Here is a 12,500-nt window from a genome sequence, read left to right as displayed (position 1 = left end):
TTTCCTGGTTGTTTTTTTTTTTTTATTTTATTTTATTTTTTTATCTTATCTTTTAAATCATTCCTATTTCTCAGATACACATTCTCCATGCTTTGTCAAAAGATGGTATTCACCCCTTCAAAGGCCTTTAGCCTGCGGCCCGGTCGGCAAACAGCCCGATAACAGAGCGCTCGGCTGGACCTGCAGCTGGTAGCATGTCACCGTCCTCAATTTTTACCGCCCAATTTTTTTTACGCTTTATTAATTTCTCTTTTCTTAGCAAACCGTGATTAATAACCTAAACCCAGAGGTACTTTAGTGTGGGTTAAAGCAATATCAAGACATAGTGAGATATAAATTATATAATCATAAATTGAGAGCTCTGATCCTAAATTTATAATCTTAAATCTACTATATTTAAAAAATGCATACTCAGTATTCTATTGTAGCAGACGCAGATTATGCGTTTCTGTCCCTCATTGTGTAAAGATGCATATTTTTTGCGATTATTTTACAAATTCGACGCGTTTTTTTCATTTTTCCGTATCGTAGTGCGTACTGTAGTCGGAGTAGGAGGTACAGTGGCCACTGCAAGGTGCTGGTGCTAATTGGATCGAGGCTGTTTGCTCCCACTTTTCTGTTGCGGTTGACGACACATGAACCATCCAGCCACATGGGGCACCTTTACCCAGATCACATGACACTCTTTATCATGGCGCATGCAAAAAGATTGTTAAAGAGAGAAATATTTAGAAATTGATCATTCGGTATTTATTTGGAAGGGAAGGGGGGATTTAGAGGTTTAAAAATATATACATTAATAAATAAAAAAAGATCTGGGTCAGCGAATCTATGTGGCTGGTAAAATATAAGCGGCCATTTTACGAATATAGTCTTCACTCAGCTTCCAGCTTGTGTTTCACACTTAACAATGAATCAGCTTCATTCTTTAATGTGTTGCTGTGGTAAGTGAAATAAAAAAAGAAGAAAAGATTATATGCACAATTATACTTTATTATTTCATTCCAAATTAAAATATTTGCCCTACAAATATATAAATATCTATATAAATGTCCGATCTGATGAAATGTATAAAGCATACACATACTCCATCAAGCATCAAATCAAATCCAAATGCTAATGAACCATGTTTCAGTAAAAAAAAAAAAAAAAAAAAAGATGAAAGTGTGTGTGTGTGTGTGTGTGTGTGTGTGTGTGTGTGTGTGTGTGTGTGTGTGTGTGTGTGTGTGTGTGTGTGTGTGTGTGTATGTGTGTGTGTGTGTGTGTGTGTGTGTGTAAAATGGCCGCCACTCTGCATGTGGACGTCCCCGGAAGGGTGGAATTCTTGTTTTTGGATGTCTGCAGCTGTAACCTTGAAGGATGCAATTTCATCTGTCATTTATTCTTCCCCATCTAGACTGTATCAGGATTAACTGTAACTCCAGTAAGTTAACACTCAAGTTTCATTTTGTTTCTAATGATTGTTGTATGTACTGCGTCTCTTGCTCTTTTTATTTTTTCTTTAGCACTCGGATGATGAATCCAAAAACTCTCTGATATGAGCTGGTGGTGACTTAATAATTCAGTATTAATCGGTAACACTTTGCTCCAGGAGACGTGTTCATAAGGTTATATAAGTCCTGCATAAGCCCTTCGTAATAACAGACATATCAATGTTTATAAAGGCTTGTTTCATAAAGACCGAAGACTCTAAAGTCAAGTTGTCATGAACGCAGAGTGACATACGGTTGTGTTATAACACTTCCTGGGGTCGAGTTAAAGCCTTGTTCAGCTTCGAGTGTTGAGGTGTTCATAAAGTGAATTATAATAATCGTCACTATGCAGTGTTATAAAGCAGATTTACCTAATCTATCCAGAGAATCCAGGCATTATATGACTCACATGGCTCAGTATGTCATGCCGTTTAAACCTTATAACAGATTTGCCCACCTTTTTCTACGAAGGGCCAAAAAATCATGCAAATGTTTTGCGTTGATGTGAATGTTCTCGCCACCGTTCTTTGAGAAAGCTGAGGAAAATTTGCATGCGCATTGAATTAAAAAAGTGTAAATAAGCTGTACTCTCTTGAGCTAATTACATTTTACATTTATTGCAAATGAAACAAATACGTGAGATTAAATTGGGAATAAAGATTTATGTGAGTGGTATTTTTTCCTTCTCTTATATATCGGTCAAAATTAAAGTATATACTGTAGTTTGGGCATTTCTGCTTTAGAGGAACAGTCTGATATAACCTTCACTATGTCACACTGATTTATCACCAGGCTATAAACAAGCTATATCCATTATTTGAATTATGGATTCTCATAAAATATCATGACCAATAAAAGGTCACAGTGTCATGACACTGCTATTACATCTTCATATTTTATTAGAAATATTTAAACCAGATTATTAGAGTTATAAAGCCAGTTTTTCTAGCTGTAGTTCCAATGTCAAGCTGTAGTTTATCACCAAGGTAACAACCTACGACCAATGTGATTGACATATCATGGCTTCAGAACTTCATAAAATAGAAACTTTATTTACAGTAATTTACAGTTTACAGATGTTGTGTTTCAGTTTGTTTTTATAATCACTAATATGACAGGTCTTACACTGGACATTACATAGAAGGTCAGGACATTAATACCTTATAACCAATAATAATATACCTGATTTCTTTAAAATTTTGAGAACCTTCAGCAGAACTACTGTATAATTTCCCACCAAACAATCAACAATCTATAATCTTTAATGTCATTAGAACCTTATGACCAGGTATAGGAAACTCTCTTCAATGGTTATAACCTTCACTAGGTCACAGTGTAATAAAGCATGTTTTACTATAGTGTTATAAACCAGCTATAGGCATTATCAGAACCTTATAACCAGAAATCTACTTTCTTAAAGGTTTCAGTCTCAATGCTGTTAAGCAGACTTTAATACCTAACTGAAATGAGACTCTTAAGCATATGACATTCTAATGTACAGTACTGTAGGTCCAAAAACAGCAGCCAAAACAATCTCTTATGTCAGGTTGACCCCTCGTTACACTACATAGACAAAAGTTTGTAGACACCTGAGCATAAGATTGCTATGTGCTCCTTTTTGAACATCCCCGTCCTCATTGAGTCCTGGTTCGCTGTTATAATAACCTCCACTCCTCTGGGAAGATGTTCTACTAGATTTTGGAGTGTGTTTGTGGAGATTTGTGTGAGATGTACAGTAGCAGGAGATCTTCCACTCCAACCCATGGGAAGCAGACCTTCATGGAGCTGGCTTTGTGCACAGGGGTATTGTCATGCTGGAACAGATTTGGATCTCCTAGTTCAATTGAAGTGATAATTTCATGCCACAGAATCCAAAGACGTCTTATAGCAATGTGTGCTTCCAACATAGTGATAACAGTTCGGGGAAGAACCACAAATGGCTGGAAAAATCAGGTGTCCCAATACTTTTGTCTGTAAAGTGGAAATCAGTGAAAATTATATTAAAATAAAAATATGAAATAAGCCTTTATAAAAACAAGTTAGGTGGTTTCTTGTTGTCAGTTGTCATGAAAGGTGTATACAGGCATTATGTAGCCCTTATGAACACTGCCAAGTAAACAAGTGTTGCTCATTAATCTAATAAATTAATGTTGTGTACAAAGTATTTTTGTCTTCTACTAATAATTCAGTCTGTTATCAGTATATTTCAATGACTGCTTAGAAGAAAGGTTTTAAATATGTGCATGCAAATTAAATTAGAATATGTATATATATGCATAATTTCCTGCATGATGTAATAAAGTATTTCATTCTAATATCTGTGTTATGGACTAAAATGGATCTATGTTTTAAATTCATAAGATTATGAAGTCACCACTTGTCTTTTAATTCCTCTTGTAATTAGAGGTTTCTTTATTTTATGGGACACACAGGTTTGCATTTTACATTTCTGTTTTATGACATATTATAACATGTTATATTTGGCATAGATGCTGCAACTAGGCTAATTTACATATGATTTAAATTACCAGTAATTTATTCTAAATCCAAAATTTATTGAGAGGTTTTGCCCACAAACCTGTACAGTACAGAATGTGTGTGGATTCATTTATGTGTCCTTTATAAGTCATTATAACAACCTAAATCTGCAGCTTTTACTCATAAAGAGGTTTTGAATACCATCCTGAAAATTATTTTTTTTAAAGAGTTTTATTTGGATAGAGTTAAACAGAGTGTAATGTTTTTATGAATTCTGATTGATTTGACACTTTGTGTATTCATAATGCATTATAACCTGTATACTATTTTATTAATTCATTAATGATTCTTTGCCGTCACATTATAAACACAAAAATCGCAGCAATGTTCAATTCTGGACTGTGATTATTCTGAGGGTGTTGATGTGCTGGTTATTACGCTCCGAAACCCGTGTAATCCTTGAGATGTTGACGTTTTCTTCGATGAGATAATCATATTCATGTTCTATTCAATTCTATAAACAAATTTTATGGCGTTAATTAGTCAAGACAAAAGCAATTTATATTACAAACTAATACACTTTGTATAGATTAATGTAGAGGAAATATCCTGGAGTTCATTACAAACAGTAATAGTTTTAAACAGTTATAACAAAGTTATAACAAACAGTTATAATGCGTTATGCATCCTGGTTTCGTGAAAACGAGCGTTTCTTGCTATGGACAAGGAAATGACATTAAAATACAGGTTTAGTATATAATCCATCTGAATTTATTTAAAGCATGTAAGCAAGAGCGTGTGCAGCCGTTTGTACTAATCTGTAAAGAAGCTTGTGTGACTTTCAGGAGGAAATTCGTATCAGTGTAATTACAGTGCCTGAGCGAGCCACGTGTGTTGTCCATAATTTGGGACTCATAAACCGTCGACATCAATCACGCAGTGAGACGAGCGGAGAGGGATATCTAGATCCATCGCCACGCTAGATTAGTCTCATGTCCTTCAGCTCCATCACCTCGTAATTTCCACCTTTCATATCGACAGAGCCGTGATGAACTCGCTTTTAATTACACTAATTACTCCTGCTTCATCTCCACACCCAGCTGTCCTCCACGCTTACACACTCTCACTGCAGGAGGTCCCAAAATCCCCAAAACACGGCCGCTCAACTTATCTTTCACTTCTTCAAAGAAAGTATTTAATCATTCATTTATTTTTTTATTTCGTTGTTCATATAAAGAAGGGCTACAGATCTTTATACCTTAAGTAGAAGTCCAAAAAAAAACCCAACCCCAATTTATCATTCAAACTATTTACTAAATAAGAGTTAAATAGTTACATATATAACGAACAAAAATTTAATTAATAGTGGTAATAACTAGAAACAGGACCAGTGAAATAATGGGAATTATTTACTAATATGAACGTGACAAAAAAAAAGGTAATGGAAAGGCACAGTAAGAAAAGATTTCATGCTTTAAAATAAAAAAAATTAAAAAAAAGGGAAATAATTAAAATAATAAAAAAAATGGAAATAATAATAAAAAAAGAATAAATACTTTTTTATATAAAATAATAAATTTTAATAAAACTACAATTTTTTTTTTCAATATTAATTGACTCAAAGGTAAAAGTGTTAAAATATGATATACAATAATAGTTATGAAAAAAGATGCATTCATTAAATAAATAAAATATGAATTATTTAAATACAAACAAATTAAAGTACAAGAACAAGGTCAACAAAAGTATATAAAAGATAAACATGCATTAATTACAATATATTTATATATATTGTATAACTGTGTGTGTGTGTATATATATATATATATATATATATATATATATATATATATATATATATATATATATATATATATATATATATATATTTCAAACATAACTACCACCTGCTATAATATTAAGTGTTTTAAAAGCAGATCTTGAAGTTTTTCTATGCTGTCTGGAGCAGCTGAGCTATTTCAGTGATCTAAGTGACAGGTATGATTAGACTTGTAGAACATCTGCTTTTTGCTGGAATCTAATTTGTCACCCAGGGTTACTTTTCACACCATCAATCATTTCTGAGTTAATAAGAGCTCACAGTGACCACCGCCGCTGCCCAGTCAGCCATTATAACAGAAGTGTGAACTTAAATGGAATAAAGAAAGAAAATAACAGAACATAACAAAAACCTTTATATTAATAACTGCTTAGCAACAGTTTTCAAGTCAGTTTGGTCTCAAGTTTTCAGCTTAGATCTTTTACAACATTGTTGAACTCTGCAGCTAAAATAAGTTGTTGGAAAGTTTTCTAGAACGTTGTGTTCTGCAAATGTTCGGGGAAAAAAAAGTCTTCAAATCTTCAAATATTCTTGGTTTCAGTAACTAGGCATATCGAGTACAAAATTATTTTTATAAGACATGAACTTTAAGTAACAATATTAACATTCAGAGGAACGTGAAACACTGAATTTTCTTACAACTATAAGTTTCCACAATAAAAGTTTTGCTCTAAAGTTATAAAACTGTAACTTAAAAGCGTTCACTGAATATTCCGAGAAAAATGTAAAAAAATGTGTAAACGTAGTAAGAAAAAATTTTATCAGGACATTTAGAAAACTGGAATCTTTTAACTGAGGTTTGCTAGTTTGGAATGTTCATGTAAAATATAAATAAAACATTTGGATGTTGATAAATATTACTTTAAAACTTTGTAAGAACCAAACGTTCTTTGAAACATAACATTCAGATTTGTATTGTTATCTAAGAAAGTGAGCTTGATGAACTAATCGAAGGAGTAAAATCTAATTTCCTGTTGTTTTGTTTTTCTTGCTACTTGCTAGGTCAGGATGAAGAAATTCTACTGCCAAAAAAATGTAAAAATGACTTTAAGCTCATTCGTGTGCAACTTTTAGGTTGTAGATTTTTTATAATGAAACAATAATATAAGAGTAAGAAAAATGTGTAACACCATGCTAAACCAAACCTAGCTAGAATGCAGAAAGTTACCTTAGTTTTGCTTTACTTTTTACATAGAAATGTTGTTAAAGTGCTAAAAGATAAATTCAGTATTTTTCCAGTTTGATCAGGTGTTTTCCTGAAGGAACTTTTTTTTGTGGTATTTATTCACACTGTGGCTCTAATTTAATATACTTTCTAATAAAAAATAATAAATTGTGTGCACAAAAATTATTATTCTGTACTTTTTTTCAGGCATTCTGTTGTAGATTTGCTGGTGAGCTTGGGATCATTTTCTTGTTGCATGAGCCAAAGCCTCACATTTGACTCTAGAATACCCTGGTATACAGAGAAATACTGGTATTTATGGTCCTGTGATTGCAAAACAAGCCCAAATCATCACCACTAGACATTATATGTTTATGCTGATACTTTGGTCTTGTTTGTCCAGAGAACAATGTTTCAGAAGTCTTGTGGTTTGTTCAGATACTACTTTGCAAGCCTAAGCCATATGCTGGCATGTTATTATTAGAGAGACGTTGCTTTCTCATGGGGATCCTTCCAAACAAACCATTATTTTTCAGTCTGTTTCTAATTCATGAAATACATGACTAATGATCTTTTTAATTTTAACATGCTAACTGAGGCCTAGATCGTCCACGCTTTGGAAGATTGGCAACTGTCTTAAATGTTTTCCACTTGTGAATAATGTTCCTCAGTGTAGAGTAATCAGCTTTAAATTGTTTTGAAAATGCCTGATAATCTTTTCCTGATTGGTCGGCAGTAGCAAATGCTTCTCTAAGATCATTGCTGATGTCTTAAATGTTTTTGGTATTGTGTTAACACACACTTGAATCTTCCAGACCAGGAAAACTGCTGATGATCATTTACTTTAGGGCATTGTTGATTAGAAGCAACTGGCTGGTACTTAGCCTGTAAATTTCTATGAGAGCTGTAAGGGCGTATTTGGATTTTCAGACATGGCTTTTATATTTTGACTAATCTTTGTAAAAATAAATAATGACGGTGTAATATGTCTTGTTTTTCTGACCTAAGGACCAGATGATTTTTCCCTGATATGTAAAAGCATACAATTTTCTTTTTATTATATAACTGTATATTTAAGAAATACTGTATTGTGCAAATATAATAATGATACATCCCGAATGAAAAAACAGGTATATAACTAAAAAACTTGCCAGGGGTCGGGTTTGGGACACTTTTTATTCTCAGCACACTCAATAAAACTCAGCTACTAATTAAAAGTGAGCTGAAACCTGAGACCTAAATCATCTTCTGATCTGTTTTGTAAAGATAAGTATGGTTATTATTGTTAAGCAAAATAATAAGTACATCTTCCCACTATGGCCACAGTTGTTGAGCAGATTTGAGTGGGAATATCATATTACAGGACAAGTGTACCGTGCTTGGTTTAGGGTTAATGAGCCTCATCCTGAAAGGCGTTCATGTGATGGCTAATCATACATTTGACTAGACCCTTGAAATGAACATAAAATATGCTGAAGTGGTAATTTGATGTGATTTATCTTGAGAGTGTGCAAATGTTTTCCAAAATGGTGCATACCACAACGATTCTAAAAGAAATCCAGTTCCTTCCTCTCCTGACCTTTGGAACATGGTTAGATTGCTATGAGCTGTACCATCCTTATGACAGCTTGTAGACTGTTTGGTTGGGATGCATACCTTTGTTTTGTATTCATAATGAAAATGTTTGAAAATTGAACATACCTTTATATAGAACCCTAATGATCTAATAGACATCCTATAGATGTTATTAAGCTCAAGAAAGAAAAATGACCAGAAGTGGGTGGTATATCAAACCTCTTAATGACTAAAACCCATTTAGTTTGTTGAGGTAGATTTTTCAAAATCCAGAAGCTTATTTATTGGTTTAGAAATACTGCATACTGTCCAAACAACTGCAATACTGCATTCTGTTTCCTTTCTCTTTTTTTTTTTTTTTTTTTTTTGCTATAAGACTACATTCTGAATCAAACTTTTGCTTTCTATTAGAATTATACCAGTGAGTTTTAACCAGACATGTCACAGATATAGTAGAATTAATGAGATGATTAATGATTTATTTTGCAAAATTGTGTAGATAAAGAAGGAAATAACTGGAAACTGTTTTTTTTTTTTTTCAAACAGATAGAAAGCAAAGGTTTGATTGGGAGTGATTGTTTAGGAATGACATTAACTTTTCATGACCGTCATTCTCAGGCAAGGGACCAGAGACACTGTATGCTGGACAAAAACTCAATGACAATGAGTGGCATACGGTGCGGGTGATCCGGCGCGGTAAAACCTACAAGCTCACAGTTGACGATGACGTAGCTGAAGGTACTTCCCTCGGTTTTGAATCTGAAAGACAAGAGATTTTCTCACCTAAAAAGCATAGTGTCTCAGGTTAAAACTGTTAAAACTGATTACAGTAATAGCCCAAAATGATGCTGGATTGAGTCAACGAGGAAGTGAGAAAGTAGTTCGAAAATTCTGTGGCTTCTGAACCCAAGTAAGAGAAAAATGCTCTGACTAATGATGGAACAAGCCACGCTCTGAGATCGCAGTGTTTCTCTTCAAGGGTTAGAAAGTACTTCTGTGCATAGTGGGTTCTTTACAAGGAGAAACTTCCCAAACTACCTAAAGAGTTTAGGCAATAAGTTGTGCTCTGTGTTCCGATACTGTTTTTGCATTTTTATCGACTTTCTTGACTCCAGGGCGTGATAACTTTAATCCTGCCATCATACATGGTACAGTTAATTTAGAGAATATAAACTGAAACACGTGCAATATTTCACTGCATTTTTATGTGGTAATAATTGAGGCTTTAATGTACCTCCGTAAAGCCTTATTCGGACTGGATTAGTTTTTCATAGCGTGGTGGAACAATGTAGTTATTGTATGTAATATTGGGTGTTTAGCTGATTAGATGGGTCCCTAAAAATCATGTTTGAAGGTATCAAGTGTATATGGACTAGTCTAGACATCATATAGGGCTTATGTACATTTATAACCATTCACATTTATAAATATAACTACAATATAACATTTGTCATCCACTATATTCTTTAATGGGCACCAGGATCAAGATGTAGTCAAGTTTTCGTCAAGTTTTCTGCAAAATGCACTTTTACAATGAGTTGTGCAGTGATAATGGTGAAAAGCTAATGAAGGCAATTTGGAAAACATTATTGGAACACAGCCATATAGTGTTTACTTTAAAAAAAAAAAAAAAAACAATACTTGAGCTACAGTGTAAAGTCAGTGGAAGGAAGAGTATAGCTGCCTTTTTTCTTTCTTCCCCTCCTGTCCCAACCTGCTTGGGTTGCAGGTCAGATGGTGGGCGACCATACTCGCCTGGAGTTCCACAACATCGAGACAGGTGTGATGACCGAGCGTCGCTTCGTCTCACACATCCCTTCCAGCTTCATTGGCCACTTGCAGAGCCTCAGGTTTAACGGCCTTCTCTACATCGACCTGTGCAAGAACGGAGACATCGACTACTGCGAGCTAAACGCACGCTTCGGCATGCGCTCCATCATCGCCGACCCGGTGACCTTCAAAGCCAAGAGCAGCTACCTGAGCCTGGCCACGCTGCAGGCCTACACCTCCATGCACCTGTTCTTCCAGTTCAAGACCACTTCAGCAGACGGCATCATCCTGTTCAACAGCGGTGATGGGAGCGACTTCATTGCCGTGGAGCTCGTAAAAGGGTAAGAACTTTCAGCTTGAAGACTGGATGGACTATTATGACATGCAGTTTTGTTCTAACTTGAACTATTCTGGAAAGATTTATTTCATATGTTTCATTATTTTAGGGTTTGACATTAAACAATTTACTTGGGATTTCCAAAGAAATGTTACTTTACTATGTTCTACGACAAAAAGTTTCTCAATGGGTATTTTGGCAGCTTTTTATTTGGAACAAACAACATTTTGAAGCATTTTTTGTTGGTTAAATATCCATATTTCTTTGTTCCTATTCTTTTCATTGTATATGGTATTTAAAGCTAATGAAAGACAAGACAGACACTTTCTTCTTTTCCCTCTCAGTTACATCCATTACGTGTTTGACCTCGGTAACGGCCCGAACCTCATTAAAGGAAACAGTGACAGAGCGCTGCATGACAATCAGTGGCACCATGTGGTCATCACCAGAGACAACAGCAATCTGCATACCCTCAAAGTCGATGCCAAGGTTGTCAGTCAAGTGGTTAATGGTGCCAAGAACCTGGATCTAAAAGGTACCTGAGCTGAAACCCTTTGAAGGGTAACGAACTGAAACATTTGCACATTGTGTTTTATGTTATAATGGATAAAAATTTTTAAGAAAAAAACTTAATCTGCTTCTCCAGTCTGCATTTTTATTACTGATTTTTATATATTTTTTTTTTTGAAGGCAGGTGTATTGAGTAGAAGTGCTCGGATACTTTACTTCTACTCAAATATCTCCAACAACTAAGATAAATAACATACTGTTTTAGTTTTGGAGCCCCGAACAATGAACTTTTGAGGGTTTTTTTGACAATACAAGACAAGTCCGTCCTGCTGTAGTAAAGTGGTCTGATCAGAATGTCATTTGTTCAAATTCAACCACCACTAAGGTGTCGATGCTGGGCCCTCGAGCAAAGCCTTTAACCCTCAACTGCTCAGTTGTGTGAATGATATAATAAGACGAAATGAATTAGGGGTTCTGCCATAAGTTATAAAAGCAAATGTAATAGGTGACTTCGCTAATAATTTCTGTAAGCAAAAGAATTAATTGTTATGATTATTATTTTAATAATTGCAGTGGTTAGTGGGAAGCGGTAAGTGGTTAAAATGTTGAGCTTCTGATCAGAAGGTTGTTAGTTTAAATCCCAGCACCACCAAATGCCACTACTGGGCCCTTTGGCAAAGTGTATAAATGAGATAACTGTAAGTCACTCTGAATATTCGTCTAACATTGCATGTTTTGTGAGTGTATAGCGGAATTTATATAGAAATCTACGTTTCACAGGTGATCTTTTCATTGCTGGTTTGGGGCCCAACATGTACAACAGCCTGCCCAAGCTGGTAGCCTCGAGGGAGGGCTTCAAAGGTTGCCTGGCATCAGTGGACCTGAATGGGCGTCTGCCAGACCTGATCAACGACGCTCTGTTCCGCAGCGGGCAGATTGAGCGTGGATGCGAAGGTACACCCTCTTACAACTCGAGCTCAGGCAGCCCGTTCTTCCTAATGAATGCTAATAGTAGCTCCATTAGCATTTCACTGAGCCATCAGTCCATCCTACTGACCCTGCTCATCATCTCTCTCACTTAGTGGCTCACCAATATACTGCTCTTTTATAGGCCACGTTGGTCTTTACAGTCAGTCAAGCCCTGGTTTTTCACACCAATGAAATAATCCTTAATAATCTATAATTGTATTATAAGGTCTGTGTACGTTGTGAATTTGTGGTTAAAAAAGAAAAAGAAAAAAGCCTTTAAAACAGTAGATACTGAAAAAAAAAGTCCCTTTGCATTTTTTTTATCACTTTAAATACGTTTTTGGGATAAAATTCATAAAAGATCTTGAACTTGATCCAGTTGTG

The 12,500-nt window shown here is 34.9% G+C and overlaps 1 protein-coding gene across 7 annotated transcripts in view; it reads left to right on the top strand.

The window, feature by feature from the left end:
* nrxn3a (neurexin 3a) overlaps positions 1–12,500 on the top strand; it is a 299,346-nt gene that overhangs the window by 99,995 nt on the left and 186,851 nt on the right. For all 7 annotated transcript variants that reach the window (XM_083551015.1, XM_083551016.1, XM_083551017.1 and 4 more), the window contains 5 exons: positions 1,397–1,423; positions 9,149–9,268; positions 10,260–10,641; positions 10,982–11,172; positions 11,928–12,101. In XM_083551015.1, coding sequence (XP_083407141.1) covers positions 1,397–1,423; positions 9,149–9,268; positions 10,260–10,641; positions 10,982–11,172; positions 11,928–12,101 — 894 coding nt within the window. The remainder of the gene's footprint in view (positions 1–1,396; positions 1,424–9,148; positions 9,269–10,259; positions 10,642–10,981; positions 11,173–11,927; positions 12,102–12,500) is intronic.

Source organism: Silurus aristotelis (assembly GCF_946808225.1).
Source record: "Silurus aristotelis genome assembly, chromosome: 9".
NCBI classification, from domain to species: Eukaryota; Metazoa; Chordata; class Actinopteri; order Siluriformes; family Siluridae; genus Silurus; species Silurus aristotelis.
This window is presented reverse-complemented; position numbering and strand designations above follow the sequence as displayed.